This window comes from Ruditapes philippinarum, unplaced genomic scaffold (genome assembly GCF_026571515.1).
Source record: "Ruditapes philippinarum isolate M1 unplaced genomic scaffold, ASM2657151v2 ctg418_1_1_1_1, whole genome shotgun sequence".
Taxonomy (NCBI): domain Eukaryota; kingdom Metazoa; phylum Mollusca; class Bivalvia; order Venerida; family Veneridae; genus Ruditapes; species Ruditapes philippinarum.
In genome coordinates, this window is record NW_026854655.1 from 54,013 (window position 1) to 79,509 (window position 25,497).

Here is a 25,497-nt window from a genome sequence, read left to right on the forward strand (position 1 = left end):
CAGAAAGATTTTTGTTTAACATATGCAGATCAAATATCCATTCACCGAATTTACAAACATAAAGGCATAAAAAGTATTTATTTGCATTGTACAATTGTACATTTGTTAGCTCTCTCCTGATGACAATGAGCTCCAATATCGTCTATTAGACCAAAATACCCAGGGTATACCTGTCCTTAGCAACTAGTGAATTTATAGCAAATTTTGACATTCAATATTTACCAATGACTTCGATAGCAACTTTTGACTTCAAAAACGTTTGTGGACAAAAGGCTATTTATGAAAAAGGAAATATTGTATATATTGCAAAATCAATTAACTTTAAGGGCTTGATATTCTGCTGGATGTTTTCACAGTTATGATTTTTACAGCATAATACCAACAAACGCGTGGTTCTTGTGTTTTATTTCATAATGATTTGTAGACCAATTGTGTTGCATCTAAAAAAAGAGAGTTGAAAAGTTACTTAGATTTTGAAAAGATAAATCGATCATATTTGAAATCCGGGATATTTTCTTGTACTTTAATGTTTTAAATCAATAACAAAACAATTGGCAACAATTGTTGATTTATATGCTTTTAAGATGATTCTCTGTATTAAAGTATATTAGGAGCCATCCCCCGCCGAATGTGTTTGCCCATTGGAAGAATAAATATGTAGTAGAGCAGAATAATTCAATTTTAAGGAGTCTTTTGGTAATGAAAACTTATGGCTAGAGTGATAAAAGCTATTGAAACCTATGTGAATACTGATGACTTAAAATAACAAAGGGCAATAACTGAAAAATAATGCAGGGTAGTCTATCATTATTGTGTACTGCACTCCTCCTAAATTAAATCTATTAACCTATGAAGTTTCATATTGATATCTCAAAGGATTTTGAGTAATGCTTTGGACAAAAATTAAGTTTAAAAATTAACAAAGGGCAATAACTCAAAAATTATGCAGAGTAGAGTTATCATTCTTGTGCACTGCACTCCTCCTCATTATGATCTATCCACCTATAAAGTTTCAAGATGATACCTCAAATACTTTTTGAGATAAGCTCAGGACAAAAAGTATGACAAATAACAAAGGGCTACAACTCAAAAATTGTAAAGGGAAGAGTTATCATTCTTGCACACAACATTCCTCCGCATAGAAATCTATCGTCCTATGCAGTTTCATGTTGACATCTCAAATACTTTTTGAGTTATGCTCCACTCAGGTGAAAAATTAAGTATGAAAAAAAAACAAAGGACAATAACTCAAAAATTATGTCATTCTTGTGCACTGCAAACCTCCTGAGTGAGATCTATCCACCTAATAAGTTTCATTTTGATATCTCAAAGGCTTCTTGAGTTATGCTCTGGACAAAAATTAAGTTTGAAAAATAACAAAGGGCAATAACTCAATAATTATGCAGGGTAGAGTTATCATTCCCCAATATGAAGTTTCAATTTGATACCTCAAATTCTTTTTGAGATATTCTCCGGACAAAAATGTCGGACGGAAGGACGGACGGACGTACCAACTTTTGATATTTAAGAGGAAAATCAGCTCATAAACTACACCTGCAGTGGACGTAAGTCCATAAGCTGAATTTAGCTCATAAACACAAAAAATAGCTCTTAATTTGAATTTTATTAGTTTTTGTTCTTTACTTAACTACGGAATGAAGCTCATAAATATCAAATGTTTGCTCGGACGGACAGATGGAGACTATTTCTATATCCCCCGGCGCCTGTGGCGGCGGGGATAATAACCAACGGAATCAATTTAATTATTTAATGATACAGTTATAACAAGGGTATCGACAACAAGAAGCACCTTTAAAAAGATACTCGGTCGAAATGCTTATTTTTATCTAAGTTTTCGATATTATTGTTTAGAAATGATAGTAATGCTTGTATAACAATTACAGAATTTCTCTTGAAGCTAAGAAAAAAAATCCATTTTTGTAAATATAGTAATTAAAGTAAAAACATACTGATATTGATGTCTTTCTCAAAGGACAATTTCCATTTTACAGTCCCGTTTACTTGATTTTACAATTGACATTGTACATTTTGTAATCATATGCAATATTTGCAATATTATTAAAAGAACCACATGTGAAATATTGCAAATACAATAAAAGGATAGTGTAAAAGTCAGTCAACAAACTGCTTATGAACATTTTATTTTTATACACACCCCCCGAAGGGCGGCATATAGCAATCGCACTGTTCGTCTCTCCGTCTGGTGATCTTGTCCACGCTTCATATCCGAAACCGCTTGGGAATTTCGGTGAAACATCACATTATTGTTTGCCACTATGCCTAGTTGTGCATAGTATCTTGATTTTTCGCTTGAACTTTCGTTGGCCCAGTTATGGCACATAAATGGTCAATTTTCGAGTAAAATTTGCTAGTCAGTGCTTCTGGGGGGATTTTGTTTATATGGAGGCTATTCGTTGCCAAAAATCCAGCCTTGATCTGAGTTGAACAGTTTGTTAACGGACAAAATACAATTGTATTTCTTTGTATGTAAACTCCAATGTTGCATTCTTGGATTGAGTTTCCCGATTTAATATTGTAAACATGCATTTCAACAAAATACATTTTGTTAAACGACAGAACATTAACTGTTTTGCTGATAGTAGCAATACCAAGTGTTCGAATACTCATTGTTCGTGTATACGCCGACAAAACAGAAGTTACATTCTTAGCTTTACATTGTCGAACCATCATGATTCGGATCAGCATAATCCAGCTTTACACGTTTTTCAAAAGGAAATGAAATAAGCTCCGCCCATTTTCCACGCCCACTACATCATCGTAAATAAACATATTACCCGCTCATTTTCGGTATTTACCGTCGGCGACAAGAAGCGGCGTAGTTTCCGTTTACCACGCCTTTTAGGTGTTATAGTTATTCACCAAACATAATTCACTTGCATGATTGCCATTCTATGTCTTTATAAAATCAACATCAGCGGACTTTAAAGGATTATAGGCATATAAGTTTTAAACTTTGTAGATACCACATTTCCTAGAAAAGGAAACTAAAAAAATAATAAAAAACTCACCAGGCTACTTACTGCCTGAGGTTAAATATTTTTCAAGGAAGTAAAATCTATTGATAAGACTATATTCAACGACAAATAAATTTTACTGAGGGTATTCCAATTTGCATAGGAATGAGTAACATTTACAGTTAAGCTGCTACCTTACCACTTTCAAATTTTCAAGTCAACATCTGATAGAGATTTTGATACGACTAATTACTAATACAGACCATATTCTGCTAGTAGTAACATTTACTATTACATTAGTAACCTTAATTCTAGCGTATGACTTGATAAGAAAAAACTTTTAACAATAGTAAAATCATAACCAAAGTTGTATGTACCCTTTCGTACATTACTTTTTATTTATACCATATTGTATAGATAAATTTTCCCATTTTGACCATTTTGTTTTTCAATAAATAAATAATATCTAATAGTATATGAGTCCAAAGTATGTATGTTGAGTATCAATTTATGTATATCTTGTTTATTTTATCTCTTAGAAAGCCATCACTTACAAAACTTAATAAATTTTTTGTGTAGTATTTCATGTACATAAAAATAGTTCTCTGCTTTTGATCAGATAGACAGCAAGTCTAGGGTAACAGCTATTGACAGCACGTATACACAGATTTTAGAGTTGCTATTGATTCAGTACAATGCATGAAAAGACCTTAACCTACAGCAGCTTACCCATATTTAATAATAAAAGCTAAATAACCTCCTATGACTCAAAATACATCCCAATGGAGGTAAACAGAGATGCTAGGATACACTGAATATTTATTTCAACATTAAAATGGAACAAATTCACAAGATTTTGGTTATACAACGATATTATCGATAGTAAACTTTGAATTATTTCGTGGCAAAAATATGGGTTTTTCTACAACCCATTTATAGTCCTTTAAAGAAAGAAGGCACATGCTTACTGTTCAGTTTTCTTTATTCGTGTTGCCAAAAGTGACTTCCATGTATCGCATTCTAGTACTATTTGTTGAATGTAAAAGAAACGCCGTGTAACGTTTGAAGGCACACAAACCCTATCGTTCATATCAACGAAAATTGGTGTGTGTGTCATTTATATATGGGAAACATTCCCTTATGTTAATTCACCAACTTTAGTTTTTGCATATTATTATGCTCATTATCAGTATAAACGTTGTTACATAGAGGATATTTGTTTAGTTCAGTGTAAGATCGGAATATATTTCACCGAGTGAGAACCAAAAGGTATATTTCACGAGTGGCGCAGCCACGAGTGAAATATGAACTTTTGGTGTTCACAAGATGAAATATATTTCGATCTTACACTAAACTAAACAAATTTTCTTTTTATTACATGCAAAGAAACGTTTTAAAAAGACATTAAACCTAAAACTGAATGAAAAGCGCGCCAAATAATAATACAACGTGACGTCATTTACGACGTCACGTCATTAAGTTGGTACCCAGTACTGTGCAAGCTGGTATTTTACTGAAACAACGTACGGGGCTTAAATTCAAAACAGTGAAATTATCAAAGTGGTAATTTCACTGTTTCAAACAGTGAAATTACCAATTTTATATCACTGATATATTTCTATAAACCACCGAAAAGCATGTAATAAATTGTTACATTATATCTTAACCAATTTTGCATTACTTGAATATCATGTACTAGAATTCGTTTAACAAAATCAGAGTATTTTCAAAGTCAACTGTAATGCAGTTGATGAATTTGAAATTTATAACAGTTTCTATATAATTTGAAATGTTTTTGTACCAGCAAGAGTTACCTCTCTTTATATTCTGCTTTCGTGAAAATTGGCTCCGCCTATTAATTTTCGTCTATTTCCGTGATAATTCCATATATGGAAGTTGCAAAATCGTTTACAAATGTTAATCGCGTTAGAATGAAAAAGGAAAGTGTGGTGTTGTAAACCTGAGTGTGTCAAGTTGATGCAGTTACAGTCTCAACGTCATGATGCACATCATTTAACGTATAGTGTACGTTTGTTACGGCACCATATGTAAAACGGCACCATTTGTAAAATGGTGCACCATATGTCAAAAAATCGGAACCAAATACGAAATCTTTTGCCGTTTTGCCCTGCACCAAATGTCAGTATTTTCGGTACCATATGTAAAATATTTTTTGATATGCACCATAAGTAAGAAAAGATGCACCATTCGTAAAATGCAAACAAAATCACTTGGAGTAATATATAGGGGTAATATTTTCTGTACTATAACATAGTCTTATCATTATAATCAACATCATCATCATCATCAACGCTGACTGACGCCTTACCTACTGAGCTAACCAGTATATTCAATTAGATTAGTTGATAATATTATCCTTAAAGAAACCTATCGTCTCCATTGTGTTTAACATACTTTCGTTTTTGAAATTATTGACAGTTTAGACATTGAATTTTTATCATAAAGTGATGTTTTTATTTCAATTTCTTAATAAGAAGATATTGTTAACAAAGCATTCAAATTTCATATGTGCTAATACTTATCAAGTAAAAATAATTAGTTTTTCTGTTTTTAGGGCGGGCCCTGCTTTTCCATGTCTTTTACATGGATGTTTTCTGTTTGCACGTTTTAATTTGTGACGTTTGCAGGTCCTTAAGCTTATCGTTGCTATACACAATATATGTGCAGTCATACACAACAAACGCCAGTAAGTTCTGTAAGTTGCTATATGTACGGTAAAATCCTCATTAGTCTTGAATATTAAATTAGAGGCATTTATCTTTTTTAACTATTTAAACGCGCAAGCGAAGCGAGCGCTTGTAAAATTGATGTTTAATAATGGTGCAGTGACATGCACAACAATATTTTAATTATTTTGCAATAATAATTATAAATGATTTCAAAATATTTTTTGCAAAAGTAAATAAGACTTTTTTTTTGTTTTTTAATGAATAGATTATAAATTTTATTTTGGTGAGAGATTGCTTATAAATTAGTTAAATCGTCGTTTATAAGCATTTATAAAGTATATTATGAAAAGAAGATATAACAACGAGATAAAAATAATGTGAATATGCGGTTTTCGTTGTTGAAAAAAGGAGTTTTATTGCACCATGTATGTACAGTTGTAACATAGCACACTCATACTTCGATACACAAACGATATAGATCTGTGCGCGAGCGGAACGCTTGAATTAAACACACTTCTTCGAGAAAAAACAGTTGGAAGACAATTAATCTATCTACAAAGTATCTTTTACAATAAAAAATAAAATTGCTCAGTAAAAAGGCACTGAAAAGCATGACATTTGTAAATGTGAAAGTAAAAATTCGAAAGTTGTATATTTGTGTTTTGTAATGGAATAGAAACAAGCACTTTTTGCTAGAGTTTCCGTTTTAAGAGATGGATAGTTTACTCACAGAAAATGTAATGATAAGACTATGTTATAGTACAGAAAATATTACCCCTATATATTACTCCAAGTGATTTTGTTTGTATTTTACGAATGGTGCATCTTTTCTTACTTATGGTGCATATCAAAAAATATTTTACATATGGTACCGAAAATACTGACATTTGGTGCAGGGCAAAACGGCAAAAATTTTCGTATTTGGTTCCGATTTTTTGACATATGGTGCCCCATTTTACAAATGGTGCCGTTTAACATATGGTGCCGTAACATACGTTCTATAGTTCACATTTCTACATGTCGCAAATTTGAAGTTATGCATTTATAAATACAGTTTGCAATTTATCTAAGTTGCATGTTTACAGCTTCTATTTATCAAATGGAGATAATCAAAATTCTTAATACCAGTGCAATTTGTAACTCTCGGATCTACAATTAGATTTGTATCTGTTTAGTAGAACCGAAGTATGCATTGTCAAGTTTCAAAGGCTGGATTTTTGGCACCGAATAGCCTCCATATATTTACACTTTCAGACCAGTAAGAACGTGCAAACATAGTAATCTATTAATTGAATTATCAAAATAAAATGATATAAAACAATGAAAACAGTGGAAATTTTCACATTCAATTTTAATGCTTCACTTACTTTTTTGATACTATTTAGTAATAACTTTCGTTTAATTTATATTACTTTTGCTTTCATTCTTCTAAGTTTATTAAGTAAGGAAAAAAATCAAATGCTCATTTAATTTTCGTTTGTCATAGAATATTTCATTCCTTCTAATACATTTCATCAATATTACCTTTACTTAATGTTTTTCATATTTATTAGCAAATTTCGTAAAATTTATTTTTAAAAAATCTTTTACTGGAATTCGTGATAAATTTCCTAGTTATCATAATTTGCTTCCGTTTTCCTAAGTACAATATAAATGAATTTCTGATAATTGCTGTTTACATTTTCGATTTTTAGGGCATTTGTGTTTGATTTTAAATATTCCTACTGCCGTCGTTCCTCCTTTTAAGATAAAAAAGTATTGTGCAATATCTTCAGATAACCGCAGCAAAAAAATAAATATAAAAGAAAACCTAATGTTACACTTATGTTTATTTAAATATGACGCACGACGCGAGAAAGACGGTCTTAATTACACGCCAATATAAGTGCACTACAGCGATTTAAATGGCGTCACTCTTCTTGCGTAAACACATGTTAACACGGAAATGCTTTTTAAGTTAACCTACGTCGGAATTTTAAGGAAGTTTATATGATGGAGGAGAAGTTTGAAGTAAATATATATATAAAGTATATTTTATAGAATTAATTAATGGGATACTTAGACAAATGAATGACAAAAATAGTAAATTGATGTTATTTACTCAAATCATGCTAAAATGTCATTCTCTAAAGCCCTAGCATGAATTTCTGTATAAATACTATATATTTTGGGATTGAAGCGAAATTATATTTTCATATATTGAACGAATTAAAGAATTAAAAAGCATAAACTAGTACCATATGTTACCTATTCAGGTGATATCTTGATTTTTGTACCGTAATTATAAAGATCGTTGCTTTAATAAGGTTCAAATGCGCTGTTTTTACCTCTTTCTTCAAGGTACATTACGCTCAATCTGTCTAGTTGAGTTCGATTGACTATATATTTAAAAAGATTGACTATTATAATGACCATTGAACAATAGTAAATTATGAAAATTGCCAAGGATAAAGCATGATAATTTGCCTGAAATATAAAAGGCCTGCCCCACTCTTTTTATCAACGGAGCATTAACGACATATTCTGAAGGATATCTATAGAAATTATTGTGATTCATGTGTGTTATTGATTATGGACAAAGACTTGTATCTATAATTTAAAAATGAAACCTATTATGGAACAATCTCAAGTTGTTTTGACTTTGACCTTTTCACCCACCATTTATACTTGGATAGGCATAATATCACTTTAATTTATGTTTAACTATGGATCTCTTTTTTGTTATTTAATTAGGTAATGAGGGTATACGGCGTAGTGTTGCCACACGTGACACTGAAGAAAAGTTTGTCTCTTCAGTGAGAATGTCAGTTTGCCTTTTTTTGTCTCACTAGATCGGCCCAATACACTTTTTAACCCTGCGTAAAATCCAGACTGGATAACATCCTACAACAACTCAACTTGGCTGCGTTCATTGAACGCCGCCTTTCCTTGATGATCTTGTTTATCATATTTCCTTTATGACGAAGGTCAAACGATAGGTCCAGATGGTGAAGATACAAGCGGACCTGACGCTGTGCTGTCGATGGTAAACTGGACATTGCAGAATCAAGTTAATAAGACTCCTGCATGCCTTGTCGATACACTCAGTATTTTTATAGCAAACTATTTACAATGATATAATGGTCAAACGGTTTGTAATAGTACCTTACTTTCAATTCGGAGTTGCTGTACCATAGAAAGAGAAAATATCTTATACATGAAAGTGTAAGGGTGTATTGCTTCTATTAATCGTTTACAAGTAACTCTAATTTACTTTACTAACATTTTTATAATAACATGAAGTCAAAAGATGTCCATACCGTATAATTAGAACGTATTCATGTTCCTAAAGAGTATATTCAAGCCAAATCTAGTAGAAGATTTTAACATTAGATAAATTCTATATCATTCCCTCTATAATCTAATTAAATTTATAGTTAAGGATGGTCTTACATTTTATTATTTTACAAACTGACAGTAACAATATGTGAAATTCAGTCACGTGACCATGTTGACGGAGCTGTCCAAGTTGTTCCATTCTTCTAACTAAAATATTTTTAAATGTGTACAGAATATATGTTGTTGATTTATAGAGACATATTAGGAATTAAGTTTGTAACAGTTGTCAATACGGTTATTTATCGTTTTCTTTTGATAGAAAATTCCAGCACATTCGGTTCCAGTCAGACACACTGGGTGCGGTGATGGCCAGAATAACACCCGAAAGCGAGAAACAGTTGATTCAAGTCTCGAAGTAACCAGGATTCCGGTTCAGTTCAGGTGTCCGTCCATGAATTATTACGCCGGGAGGTGTCAAAAGAGCGCAATTGATATTTGGTTCGAAGCTTGCGAGCGTGTGTTAGTTAAGACAATCAGTCTTATCATCATTGATTTTGGTGCACTGTTATAACAGTTTAGTGCATATACATATTTCAAACTTCTTGTTTCTATATTCATCATACGGTATTATTGAATTGTTTTACAATTTTCTACACTGTTATGTTCTAAAGAATAAAAAAGTAAACGTAGAATTTTGAAATTAACTATTTATTTATTATTTTTCATAGTCGTAAAGATATTAAACGTTAAAATACGTAGACTTATATACTATTGTTTGTTTCTTTCTTTGTATTGGGGATATACTTAACAATTTGTCTGCTGACTGGATGATTCAACCTATGCGACCGGTGCATACAAATACATACCAACACACCTGTGCATTCTGGTCGTGGTCTGCAATTTTTGCTTTTCAGTCAGTACATATTTTGAAAAATTCCAGTAAAGATGATGAATGGCTTTGTCCAGATTGAAGATATTTAGCATGGTAATGGTTAAAATACAAATGATTAGCGTGTATGACACGCTCGTTCGTGTTGTTATTACGTTGCTAGTCGCAATTAGCGAGAAGTCTCTTATGTACATAACTTTATCACTAATCTATCGCCGTTGCTTTCTTTTCTTTTATTTGAATGATTTGCATGATTATTTTACAAATAGTAATAGTATAGAACGTGTAACATTTAATGAAGAAGTACTTGGCATTGTGAAATTGTTTATTGTTCTATATGCTGACGACACTGTTATTTTATCTGAGTCAGCAAACGATTTACAAATTGCTATCAGCCTACATAAAAATTACTGTGACAACTGGAAAGTAAAAGTGAATATATCTAAAACAAAAGTTCTTGTAAAAGGTAGGCGAACGCAGTATAAATTTACACATGGTAATGAAAATCTAGAAGTTGTCTAGGAATTCAAATACCTAGGATTATTATTTAGTAGAAATGGTAGTTTCTTAAAAGCAAAGACTTATATAGGTAACCAAGCAATAAATGAATTGTATTGTTTAATTGAAAAAAACACTTTAAGTACCTTTGAATATGTAAATAGATTTATTTGACAAACTTGTAAAACCAATTTTACGATATGGTTGTGAATGCTTGGGATATGGTAATAACAGTATATTTGAAAAGGTACAATTGAAATATCTTAAACATATATATGGCCTTAAATCTAGTACACCAAATTGTTTTGTGTACGTAGAATGTGGTGTTCAACCAATTTCTATTGATATTGATTACAGAATAATTATTTTTTGGTCTGATCTAGTTGTACCCAATGAATTACAACTATCTAGCACATTTTATCAAATTGCTCTAAAAACTTAAAAAACAAGTAGTTATGTTAATAGATAGGCATTTCTGTGCTTTAAACACATTAAAAATATACTTGTCAAATGTTAAAAATGTTGGAAATCTCTACAAAAATGAGATAAAAACCAAATTTCATCTTGTGTCAACGCCTGGTTCATTTACACTAAATGCTGGAAAAACTGGTAATGCTTCAGCCATATTGTCACTGGCGGAGCTAATCTCTAAATACTAACAACACTACAGTATGTCCGATATTTTTTCTTGCATATTCTGCCATATTATTTCATATTTAAAATGGTTTACCTCAATATGATATATGTTCATGAAAATTAAAGTCATTTCATCCATAACTATTTTCTTAAAATAGCGTATGAACTTACAACTTAAATAACAACGACGAAATGACGTCATCCTTAGCACATATTTCTCTTCTAAAACGATGTCATTTTAACGCGGTTCATTCATAAAGTGCGCTAAAATGACGTTGTTGTTTGACACGCGACTCATCTGGCACCCCCCATCCCAGATGAAATTTCCGGCATGGGTAAAACTCACGGAAACGCCAGTCTGCTATGCAAGAATATAAAATCTATTATGGGTATAAGTTTCTATGTCCAGTTTAAAATCTATAAGTATTGCTTGTAACTGAATTAACCCTGCTAGCGGCAACATAATCTTCCAATGCGACACGGACAAACCTGTAAGTTCGTGCCGTGTTATCATGTCAGTTAATATATTGAAATGTCTCCAGATTAAAAGATCGACACTTTTTGTAGATTTTTTGTGGGACAAGGAAAATAATAACTGAGAATATGCCGAATGTACAAGAACAAATTATAATTCAAAAGCAGAAATTTAAGAAATGATAAATGATTGCTATTTCTTTTGTAAGCTCTAGTTAACACATTATACCATGAAAATTGCTCTATGTTATCATTTTCACGTAAATTGTTAATCATTCACTGTGTAGAATGTCATAAATTGATTTTTTTAAATATATGTATCATAATATTTGTAATAAACAATTACATTATTCTTAACATTACACATATTAAAGGGGTGTCACGGTAAGGAAAAATGCTTATCGTTTAAACGTTGAATTATAACCGTGGTGAACGTTTAACCAATCGTATTTATAAAATCCTAAGATTTTCAACATTATCTTTGTTTCTTTATAACAAAATATGACATTTTTTCGTATTCTCTGATAACAATACATATCTGAATATGGATTAACTGTTTTCCGTTAGGGTCATATTATACACGATCAGATCGGGAACAAACATTGTTGAGTACATCAAAAATACAAACAAATTGTCATAACTTGTTACAAAAGACTAAGGTAATATTTAGAATCAATTAAAAACTTGTTCGCCCCTTTGTCAAAAACTAAACTCCGTTACCGGTTATTGAATTTTCTAACCGGGGCTTAGCCAAACACCGACCTACCCGTTTAAACAGATAAACGTGACACCCCTAATCTGATATACAAAGGCCGGATAAGCGTCTGCTTATAAATTAAAAGAAAGTTTTAAACAGGTTGATATAATCATGTGTTAATAAGAATCTAACATTTCGTTGACTCATTTCTGTCAAAGATTGACCGCTTAACAGTGTACAATAATTATGTCACGTTGTGTTTTATCTGTTATGTTTTGATAACTCGGCATGCATTTAACTGTTGAATTATTTACATCTTTAAAACAGTAAGTCAAAGATTTCATAAACTATATTTGCAGCTATAAGCTAGCATATTATTTTCTTTCTTTTTGAAGAAGGCATTATAATGCTTTATATAATATATATAAATTCGACTTTAACTAAAGTATACGTTATTTATGAGTAGATCTCGCCATATAGTATATGCTTTCATGTTGTGAATATCTCTGAGACACCCTTTATATAAAGTCCCCCGAAGGGCGCCATTTGTGACAGTTGGATGTTTCAGATACAAATAAACAATTCTGAGGGTGTCACAGTTAAATATATTTTATTGTTTGTAGGTTCACTTCAATTCAATTGTCGTAATAAAAAGGGTATCCTACAAATACACAAAAAGCATAAATAAGCAAGCACAATCAAACAAAAGCAAGTTAATTGTAATTAATTTCATATTTAGATAAATGTTTAATTATGAAGTTGTATTTAAAAATATAAAAATTCAATTCAGCTGACAAAACAGCTGATTCAGAATGGTATAGAAAATATCTGGATTAAAATGAATTCAATCATAATTTTACATAACCAATAAAAAAAGGACAGGACAGGGACAACCTGGGATTTACCTGACTGTAAATAAAGACGAGCTCTATTCTGTTAAGGATGGCTGAAAACCATACTTCTCCAACAATTTCCCTGACCGAAGTGATTACTTTTTACAAATCCCACCAAACGTGAAAAAATGATATGTTATTTATTTGTTAGCCAATGAAACTTGTTAATTTTGACCTTTCACAGAATTAAGAAATGTCACGGGAAATGTTATGATACCAACCAAAACAATATTCAACTAAAACGATGTTTGTCCAGTATATAATCTCTTACGAGTATAAGGGACACAACCAAGTGCTTACTCTATAATTATATTTGTTATTAAGATTGTTTCCCTTGACTTAGTTCAACTACATGTAATTGTCCTATTCTGGATGTCCAACTTTGTAAATAATAGGTTCTTCTTTACAAAATATCGTTGAAACTGAAAATATAACCCATGGAAAAGATGCAAACATATAAACTTATTTCATTAATCTGTAAGTTTAAACAATATTGTCTTGTCTTTACATAACTGTCATTTTGGAAATGATGACAATTATTTAATTTTATTGTTATTATTGTTTGGTGTTTTGTTTTGAACCACTATTATGTTGAACCGTTCATTTTGTAAATGATTTTAACTACATATGAAGTCACAAATAAGTAGGCCCACAATGTTTTTCATGTTGAACTGCACCAGACAATGAATGCTTTCTTTAAACTTCGTCGACACCAAATAAAATACTCTTTAACAAAATATTAATCTAAGAAGAATGAAGTTTTAAACGTCTTTACCGTAATGCTAAACTTGTTATTTCATGTTTTGATACATTTGATTTATCTTGCAAATGATATAAAGTTTAAAGTTTCTATATTCATTTTGTTGAATTGATAAATATTGTCCTGTTTTTAAAAGTTATGATGCACCAGTTTCATCTTGTACAATACACGTTTGCACAAAGCACTTAACATTTCTTTCAACTTCGACAATAAACAAAACACTTTATCAGCAAATGAAAAATTTAAAACATCCATGCTTATTTCATTAACTTGTAATTGTTATGTTTTTATGCGTATGATTTCTTTTGTAAATAATACCATTTGTTTGTCTTTATGTACTTTTCATATTCTGCAAGTCCCCTGACACTTAAAAATCTCTTGTACGGAGGCGAGCGCCTGAGCTTTAACCTGAACAAAAACAATCATTTTTAAACTTTAACAGTTAATCTTAGCTTCGAAACGTTTAACCAACTAATATCCCTTTTTTTCTGACCATCATTTCCCGATAATTTTGTGTTCAGACATATTTGCTATTATTTATCTTAACTCTAAACTTAATTTAAATGTTTTATGTCTTCTTTTTCATTTGAAACAATATGAATAGTTAACTTACATTAAATACTGGTTTAAAACAAAAATTTATTTTGCAAAAGAAACTGTTTGGAGTAATCTGTTCATATGATAAGATAATGGTGAAACAGAACCTTTCTTATTTTCTACTTTAAGCAACAGTGTCCACTAAAAATCTATTCAGTTTTATTATTAATTTGTTTTTGCTCTTTTCTGTATTATTTGCAAGTACATTATGTGTGGAAAGGAATTTACATAAGTCACGTTTGACTTGTTTTCCAATCCACGAAATCTACCGATGTGTTTGTATATCCTTACTGTATATACGAGTACTTATGTTGTACAAATTGAAATAAATTATTAAAACTAACATTCATTGGCTAGCTTAGTAAAACCTCTGACTCGCTTTTGACAATTTCCTAAACTCGTTTTACTGCAGTTTATGTAAATTACAACTCATTTCCGATCTTCAGAATGATATGGTAGTCAATACGAAAATAATAAATTTATAAACCGTTTCTTAGAATCTCCGAAAATTGTGTTTTCAACTAAATGCTGAAAATAAAAAATTAATTTAAGAAAAGGAATTTTTGTTGTATTAACATTGCTGTATAGAAAAAAAAGAACATTGTCATAGATTATGTATAAGTGACGTATTCTTAAGATTCAGTAAATTATTACACATCAGGTCAAATAAAATCAATTTCTAGCAAAACAATTATCATTGTTACGTCTTCCATTCGATCAATGTTGCAAATCTATTGACCGATACTCCTTATCCGAGCAAATATACTCTAGACTACGTTATACCTCTATGACAACATGTTCAATCATTTTAATAATTATATTCTTCTTTATTAATAGATGACAAACCACTCTTACTTGACTTCCCGTTGTATAGAAACAATGTTTTGTTTTGTTATTGTTTGTAAATGTAAATCAATAGTACAATGTGACTCGTTGATTCAACTTGCAAATCATTTTTGTGCTGTCATGATTTAAAGACAAATATTGATTCTCTTACAATCTATAAACATTCATTGTTCCTGGTCTTATGTTTCTGCATAAAATTAATATAAATAAATAATATAATATAAAATTAACACAGGTTTGCGTGTTTCAGTTCAAGAACGTTCCTTAATATTGGTAATATCAGGTATATGTAACTACCGATATATCTGAGGAACTGTTGTGGCGCTTACATAATTTGATATTATGTTATGTTTTTTAATAGTTTACTGAGGAGTTATGGCAACAAGATTTTATAAAGGAGGAAAAATCAACGTATAGCCAGAAGGATGCCAATGTATTTACTGTCCTACCTTATATGATGTTAACCAAACCTAAGTTAGCTTGCACCAAGCTTCAACCTTCCGGTCTCCCCTACCAGTTGAAAGAAAACATATCACTAAGAAACAATAAAATGAAGGTCAAAATTGTTTATCAATGTGACTTGACTTTAGTACTATTAATAACTGACTTTGTATTAACAAATGTATTTTGACAGAAATCCATATATTCTAAAAATCTGAAAGGATTTACTATTTTCAAAACTATCCTACTTTTGACACCACTGTTTCGGTGTTAAAGTATAACACGTATAAACGTTTCTAAACATATGTTCAGAAGTTACCTTATTTCTTGTTATATAATGTTGTTAAATAGTTTGGTTAGGAAAAGTGGTAAAAAAGATTTCATAATGAAGGTAAATTCTTATCCTTAGGATGAGATCACCCTTTGAATGCAAAGGGAAATAAAACACAAATATTGATTTAGTTTCAATCAATTAAATTTCTATTAAACTAATTATAACTAAACAAGTTATCAATATGTACTTTAAAAGAAACAGTTCAAATTTAACAACAGTATGATAATCAAAATAAACTAGTTCAGGAGGAGAGGAGACAAACTGAAAGATTGTACAAATAAAATAATCATTTGAAATAAGAAAAATAACCTCAATTTTTCTGACCTATAAATAGAGAATAATAGGTTGGTGCCGTGGATGGAGAAAGATTATCTGGCGAGGCGGAGGAATTTATTGGGTGAGCCGAAGGCGAACCCAATAAATTCCGGAGCAGAGCCAGATAAACTTTCTCCATCCATGGCACCAATCTATTATTCTATTTATCCTGTCACCGTTTTTTTTAAAGACTTTTATTAGGCAAACTACCTTTAATCACTCTATCGGAAATGTTTCTATATAAACAAAGAAGGCCCGAAGCGTTCATTATTCTACAACAATGCACTCGCCGTTCTTGTTATCTTCCTGTGTATTTTCACATTGAGGGCGCCATTTTGTTTGAAAAATGTGATAAATAAAAACAATTTTTTGTCGAATTTTGTTGTGAAAAGTATCTAGAATGAAAGAAAATGGTCTAACTAAGAAAATGAATTCGAACACCAATATCTTTTATTCAGTCGTTAACGCTGTACAGACGTTTAAAGTATTGTTTACGTGACGTCACAATGTAGCGCCAAACAGCACGTGCAAAACAATCAAATCAAGTACGCTATTTTAATGTCGCAAACGAGTTAAGTTTTATATTATTTCACTTTTAATAATTTTTATTTCGCTTGAAAAATTATAGAGTGAAATAAAATAAACAAACAAAGTTTTATCAACGTTTCCAAAATTCGTTATTCTACACACAGAAGATTTAACGACAGTTTTTATATTTTTTCTTGAAAAGTAGTCCGGCAAACATGCATACCACGTGATCAAGTGCCGTAGATCAGTAAAAATATACGGCACCTTGTTATCGGGCCGAAATTGATACAAGTGACAGGATAAATAGAAAATATTTATATAGTAACAAGCTCTGTTTTAATCTACATCAACAAAATAAAGATCTTATAGTTCGCTGCCAGTTAGAACATAGAAAAGATTTTAACTAATCTGATTTACTTCTGTAAAAAGGAAATTACTAAACTTACTTACAAATTTAGTGAATTTAGATAAGCACTAGGGTGTACATAATGCGAAGGTGCTTAAATTATATTTAATAATCAATAATTAACCTTAGTGAACTTTAAGAGATGCTAATGCTTCAAAAACTAGTAAATGAATGTCAAATCTCCCTAAGATGTCCGGGTTAAATGAAATTCTGAATTGATCTGCAAAGTTCAGCTAACAAGAGTTTACTTAACAAATGCTTTAAGTTTATCATTCTTTACACAACTATTCTTATAATGATTCATGGAAAAGTGTAACATGCACAAATATTAACATTTTCTAAAAAAGATTATTATAATATCTAAGTATTACACAGCAGTTAAAAGAATCAAAATACTATTACGAAAGTAAACATATTTATAAACATATGTGAATGCACAATCAACATCATATATCTCACTAAGTTAAAAACCTAGTGTAAGTGAAAGTAGAACCATGTTCTATAAAAAGTATATATACCTATATGCAAGACTCTTAAACCATGCTATGTGACTGGTAGAGAATATCGTAAAAATTTACAATACACTTTCATCCAAGTTAAAGTTCAAACCCTTAGTGTTTCTTCAACAATATATATGATTATCATATATGCTGAGTAATATTATGCAATATTATGTAATAATTACATACGCTGTTTAGTTTGAATCCAACTTTACAACAGAATCATAAAATACATGATTGCTGTAAACTTACTCCAACTATCTGTGCTAGAAATTCTCATTAGTTGTTTAAAGGTCTTTATCACAGATTAATAATGTTATACAATTTATTAATATATCAATTAAAAATCAAAATATATTCATAACTTTACAGAAGAAGTTTATAAAATTTTAATACAAACGTCTAAATTGACCAATCAATATAGTTGCAACAACAGCATTTTATGATAAATCAAAATGTAAATAAAAAAAGTTGTTTATCTGAAACAAATATAAAAACGAGAAAAACAGTTGTTGTGTAACATTTAAACTTTCATTATGGTAATTGTGTAATAGAAAATGAAAATTAATGTTTCCAAAATCATAAAGATTATCACATTGGGCAAGTAATTTTACAATAATAAAAGTTTTAACCTCAACCAACTTTGAATGACGAAAATATTATTCATGCTGAACAGCGAATAAGTCAGGGAGTTGTAATATTCTTACTTCAAACATATTAACATAAACATAATGACTTTTTGAATGTGAGAAATTCGCAAGTCATGGGACGTTTGTCAATAAAAAAGAAGAAAATCAATAACGAAAAAAAGGAAAATTATTTGTTTAATACGTAAGAGAAAAACGTCTTTCATTCATAATCACAAGCCGTTACCATAGTTTAGCAATGTTCCACCAGATATTCACTTTGCAAATTACATCTGTTATTATATAATAAATATTTAGTATGATCTGAACTACCTCTTAGGTAAGGAAACCATACGGCGAGTGAATATTTATAGAACATTTTGCATAAGAAGAAATGATTTCAGTTGCTAAAAATGAAACGTCACGTCTAAATAAAGGCCATATCATTTTATACCTGTTAACAGAAAAAGCATCAGAGACAAATTGCCCAAAAACAAATTAATGTTAACGAAATTGACAACGTCTTTATTTGCTGGAATAGTTTTAAATAATTCATTTAAAACTAGTCACACAGGCTAAACAATATAAACAGTTGTCATGTGAAACTTCATATCTTTTGACTTTAAAAAACAATCGCTACAATTCAATAATGTTTTTTCAACGATATCTTTAAAAAAAACTTGGTGCGCATAACGACTATATGGACAAACATATTATTGTCACAAGCTTTTATAAAGTATTTAAAACTTAAAACAGCTTGAATAAAAATTGTCTTACACTACCTCAGGCTAGACATTTCACTCAAATATAAACGCACAAAAATCATGTTTAACCCTTTTGTTTATATAATAAGATAGAGAAGAAGTCGTTAAACTGACGATGATTGTGCTAAATACATACTCAGTTTCATGTTGATTTTCAAAGCATCTTCGTACATCCCTTCAAGAATTTTTGTCATGCAGTAGGAAGTTGACTTGTATGATAATATGCCAGCTATGGCGCTTCCTATAACAGGTAACACGAACTTTGTAGCTTCTTCCGCTGCTTGCGATATGAGAAATGCATTACAAAGCGCTAGTACTCCTTTCTTTGTGCAATTAATGAACAATTCTTTCATATCAAGTTGGCTTTTCAGCTCTTCTGTGCGCACTCCTAGCATTACTGCACTCTTTTTGATTGCATCTTCGGTCAAACCAAACTGCTCTCTGTAGAACATGATTTCTTTAATCATTAGACCAGCATCCACAGCCGTGCCAAAGCCCGGAATGGGAACCGCACCAGCCACTGCAGATGCCAATGAAATGATAGGAATTCGTTTTTCAAGCTCCTTCTTCTTCTGCAACATTATTTCCTGGGTTTGGCCAATAATTGAAAAAGCCAATGCCTCTCGTTTTAGTTGTGGTGCATCCTCGATTAACTTTGCTTGGAGCCTACCGAAGTCAAAGTCGTATGGTTCAAAGTTGTCGATCAAGTAGACAGGGCTGTCCGATATACCATATCCTTCGAGGTTCTGTAGACAGTCGATTAGTATATGACTCAAAATGTCATCTCTTGAACGCGGAAATGCCCTACCTTTTGCCTCATTGGAAATATCAAGGAATACTTTGGTACGTACAAAATAGAACCGTTTATCCATCTTTCTTATTTCTTTTGCCAGCCATCCATCGTTTTCTAAAAATCGCTCTGATGAAAATATAAGGAAAAAGTCATATTTTGCCAGTTTGACCTTATCATCATAATTTTCCCGTTTGAAATTCTCCGTACCAACTCCAGGTAAATCCCAAAATACTATATTTTCGCTGTAAGGATGTTTGTAAGACTTGATAGTTTTAGTGCCTTCAGTGACATCAGTATGAGCGGCACCCGCCTCACCCGTTTTAAGTCCCCGAATGACATTAATAAAAGTTGATTTTCCAGCTCCTGCTTTTCCAGTTACTGCTATGTGCAAAGGAATTCTACGCCATTTATTAAGTCTTTCAGTTACATATTGTTGTATACCAGCAATACCGTGCTTGTTGAACTCATCAACAAATAATTCTCCTTCTTCAGCAGGTATGTTGTTACACTCAAACGTACTGTTGCTAGCCATCATTTAATTTGGTTTTAAGTGGCACTGAAATATATAGAAATAACGACCCTGTTTATTGCAGTTAAATCAGTTTCAGCAAAATTAGCTTAGTTCAAAAATTTAAGCTGTATGAAATTTTTATTAAAAAACATGCACGGTTATAAAATATCTCGAGTTTAACAGAGATAAAGGTATTTATCAAAAGATACTTTTATAAACTTGACATTTAATATCAAATTTGTAATATTGTGCAAACAATACAGATGCCAAATCTTATAATTCTATTTGAAACGATATGTATCAGGTGAGTGGGAAAAGACATGATTCAAGTTCTTATTTTTCCCAATAGTTAAATAGATAAAGTAACGAAACATATCCTTTGTAGTTTAATCAAATAATTACGAGGTATGATCAGTTCTCGGTCCGATATGCTTCTAGCCACTAAACTGACATTTACACACGATACGCCGATACCGATATCATATTGAAGATTACTGACCGAGTTACACGCGGTTTTACACAAATATAGTAACATAAAACATACTTTGATCAGTAGAGGGGTATGTCATTTAGACCAAATGGAGAAAGTTGAAATCAGAGCCGTCATTATGTACCTCTGTAAGAAAGGGATGTCCCCAAGGAAATCCATGAAGACTTCATGGATACACTTGGGAATGAGTCCCTTCCTATAGCACTGTGAAAAAATAGGCTGCTGAATTTAAGAGGGGCAGGGAGAGCATTGGAGATGAGGAGCGGCCTGGGTGGCCAAAAGAGGCCACCAACGATGAAACTGCCGAAGTTGTGCATAAGCTGGTCATGTGCGACAGAACGCGAGACCTGCGAAGCATTGCTAGGGAAGTGAGTATAGGCTTGCTTTGTTCAATTCGGGCAATTCTGACTGATGTCTCTGACATGTCAAAGGTTTCCGCTTGTTGGGTCCCCAGACAGTTGACTGACGACCAAAAACGGACCAGGCTTGACATTTCAAGATATATTTTTTCTCGTTACGAGGATGAACATAATTGTATCTACCGGATCGTAATCAGGATGAAACATGGGTTCATCACTTCGATCAAAAAAACAGAGCATGCTGTGGAAGCACCCTGGCTCACCCCCTCCGAAGAAATTGAAGAGGGTGCCATCAGCAGGGAAGATGATGGCTTCAATTTTTTGGGATAGTCAGGGGATAATCTTAATTGACTATCTTGAGCAAGGTCGTACCATAAACAATACGTAGTATGCATTAAGACGTCTGCGTCAAGAAATCGCCCGTAAGAGGAGGGGCAAATTGATTCAAGGCGTTCTGCTCTTGCACGACAATGCGCCAGCTCACACATCCCAAGTTGCGATGGCTGCTACAACTGACTGCGGCTTTGATATTCTTCCCCATCCCCCATATTCTCAAGACTTGGCCCTCTCTGACTTCTATCTGTTTCCGAAACTAAAAACCAAGCTTCGTGGTAGACGTATGGAAGCAATGAAGGCGTCATGGAGGCGTTCAATGAGTTCTTTTAGGACCAAAATGGAGAGTTCTACGTTGAAAAGTTAAACAAATTGGAGCACAGGTGGGCAAAGCGCGTTGATGTAGAGGGCGATTTTTTTAAAATGTAAGACCATTTGTTGGGCACATTTTATTTTAATATACAAATTGTATTTCAATGAATATCAACGCATGATCACATCTAAACTTGTGTTGTGAAAAGTATCATCATCAGTCTGTTGATTGCTCTTTTTTTTTTTTCTTTTTTTTTTTCTTTTTTTTTTTTTTTTAGTTTTTTTTTGTCGTGATGTAAATCTTAAGGGTGTTCAAATTTGACTTACTTTACTTCCGCAGTTTGGTCATTTATTAATATTTATTTCCAGTGTCAATGAATTCAATAACTGAACTATTTAAAAAACTGATGTAAAGAATAATGAAATGTAACAGTCTAAAAGTTTCGTGAATCCTACTTCTACTTTCTGTTTTAATGCTATCTTTACTGATCTTTTTCGATAACTTTTTCTTATTTCTACTTTTGCGTTCATTCTCCTTAGTATACATCCTACCATTATTTTCGTTTGTCATAGCATAATTTTATTTTCAGTAGAATTTCTTTTTATATATTTTTTATAAATTAAATTATGACTAAAATTCGTTAATCCTTTTCATATTCCTAGTTTTGCATTCGCTTTCCGTAGTACAATTCAAATTGAAATTTCATCATTGTTATTTTCCCTTCCGATTTTTAGGAAATTTAAGTACACTATTGTTGCTTTAGTGCTTCTGTCGTTCCACATTTTGAGAAAAGGAGGTACTATCTTATATTTAACTGATGAATATTGAAATTAAAACTCCGTTTACCTTTTAAATTGAATCCATTAATTTTATCTGAAGCGAAAATAAATCGTTTAAATGATATCAGTTTGGTTACGCACTAATCTAAAAACATTTCACGACAATGTGTTCAATTTATATACTCAACTATCGATTGATACGGTTAATGAGCATTTCGTAACATAGTTTGCATTAGTCATACATATATTTTAGTTTGGTTTTCCTAAGTATATTTCAAAATTATTTCATAAATGCTACTTTCATTTTCGATTTTAGCGATTATTTCGAAGTACATGTATATAGTTTTTTTTGTTATGAAAATTTTATTAATCCTATTTTTACTTTTAGGGCATATGTGGCCGATTGGTAAAGGTTGATGACTAATACACATTGCCCCTCATTGTGGGTTCGAATCTCGCTAGGAAGTATTGTACAATATCTACACATAGCTACAACAAAAATAACATAAAAGACAAACTTATATTTAACTTATGAATATGAACTATTCAAACTTTGTTTACCTTGTTAATTGGATCAATGAATACTCACTGAAGCGAAAATATATCTTGTAAATGTAACAGTTTGGTTACGCATTAAATATTCAATTATGTCATGATTGGATTTTCTGTTTTAATACTCAGCTATTGATTGATACCGTAAATGAGCATTTCGTTACATAGTTTGCATTAATTGTCCTAAGTATATTTCAAAATTATTTCATAATTACTACTTTCATATTCGATTTTAGCTATTATTTCGAAGTACACACAACATATAAATATACTTAGGACAATTAGGACATTTTTCTGACTATTAAAATATATAAATCTATAGTTTATTTATCCTATTTTTACTTTTAAGGCATATGTGGCCGATTGGTTAAGGTCGTTGACTTCAAAACCATTGCCCCTCACTGTTATGTGTTCGAATCTCTTTAATAAAATAAGCAAACGATAAAAAATCTAAACTTATGTTTTGAAATATGCCCAACAGAAGTCGCCATCCATTTTTGGAGTGTTGTGTTTCTTTATTTTGTTCAATTGTTAATCTTACTCTATTTGCACTTTCGGACCAAACATAGTCAACTATTGTTTGAATTATCTAAATAAAATGATAAAAACAATGAAATCAGTGAACATTTTTACATTCAATCTTTATGCTACTTTTACTTTTTTACACTATTTCGTAATAACGTTTACGTAGGGCTACTTTTGCTTTAATTTTTCTAAGTTTGTTTCGTAAGAAAAACAAATCAAATGCTTTAAAACTTAATTTTCGTTTGACATAGCATATTGTATATCTTCAAATACATTTCATAAATATTACTTTTTCAAATTAATACCCCCATAAGCAAATTTCTATGAGATCTATTTAATTTTAAATTTCATTGGAATTCATGATAAAATTTTTATATTCCTTGTTTTGCTTTCGTTTTCCTAAGTATATTTCGAAATGAAATTTTCATAACTGCTATTTTAAACTTTCGATTTTAAAAATATTTTGTATTTGATTCTAAATATGCCTCGGGTATCCTGCAATATCATCAGATAACTACAACAAAAACATAAAAAAATCTAATATAACACTTATGTCCATTTAAATATATAAACATCGTTTACCTCATAAATTGAATCAACTAAATTCCTCCCCTGAAGCGATATCTGCTGTGTATATATGTTACAATAACACTCCAGGCAGTTTGATGTATAATTTTGTCATGATTGGGTGTTCATTTTATTATACTCAACTATTGATTGATACGGTAAATTAGCATCATACCGTAATTTTCATGAGTCATATTTGCAGTTCCTTTTCTAAGAATTTTTCAAAATGCTACTAATTTTCGATTTTAAGGGGTACATGAATATCGAAGTTTTAAGGCTTTAAGACGTGTTTGTAATGAACATTTTATCGATCCTTTTTTTACTTTTGAGGCATCTGTTGCCAGTTGGTTAAGGTCGTTATTCAAGCAACTGGGGGTTCGAAACATTAGTAGAAAATACTAAGCTATCTTACACAACGTTCGTTTTTCTACGCTCGTGCCTGAAATAATAAACTAGTAAAGTTATCATGTGACCATAGCAGTGCTAGTATAACTTCTGTGACTCAACATTTGCAACAAAAATAGTATTTTCCTTCTTTTCAGTAAATTTCGTTACTGCTACTTTTATTTTCGGTGTTTTAGTATATTTCGTAATACATTTTCCATATTGTTAATTTTGCGATCTTTTTTCTTCTTCTTTTCTTCTCCTCCTTTTTCTATCTCCTCTTTGATTTATAATGGTTATACTAATTTAACATGTATTATTTGATCTGTAGTGACCTTTTAATATATTTTTATAGATTTCCGTGTATAGACAGCTCTTTTCCTAACAAATCTGTAGACTGTTCATTACTCATTCATAATACTATGTCAAAATATAAAAGACCAATATAATAAGTTTTACAAGATTATGTGCAACATGGTTAGATAAGCACAAAGGAAAATATAATATGCAAAATAAAGTATCTCACCTCTTATTATATTGTATCAGTTTAACTCTCAGTTTGGTTTCGCACAAATGAAAACATTTCACATCTGGGTGTTCGATTTATATACCCAACGTAAATGAGCATTTCGTTACCTAGTTTGCATTAGTCATACATATATTTCAGTTTGGTTTTCCTTAGT

The 25,497-nt window shown here is 31.3% G+C and overlaps 1 protein-coding gene across 4 annotated transcripts; it reads right to left on the reverse strand.

The window, feature by feature from the left end:
- Positions 1–12,811: 12,811 nt before the first annotated feature.
- Positions 12,812–25,497, reverse strand: LOC132740691 (interferon-gamma-inducible GTPase 10-like). 4 transcript variants are annotated; one of them, XM_060728645.1, is made up of 2 exons: positions 25,341–25,497; positions 12,812–20,557 (listed from the first exon to the last, which is right to left on the reverse strand). In XM_060728645.1, the coding sequence occupies exon 2, from the start codon at positions 20,534–20,536 to the stop codon at positions 19,313–19,315; it is 1,224 nt and encodes a 407-aa protein (XP_060584628.1). In that variant the 5' UTR covers positions 20,537–20,557; positions 25,341–25,497; the 3' UTR covers positions 12,812–19,312. The 4 variants fall into 4 exon arrangements, with proteins under 4 accessions (XP_060584628.1, XP_060584626.1, XP_060584625.1 ...); XM_060728643.1 differs by lacking the exon at positions 25,341–25,497 and adding an exon at positions 24,446–24,603; XM_060728642.1 differs by lacking the exon at positions 25,341–25,497 and adding an exon at positions 22,854–23,006.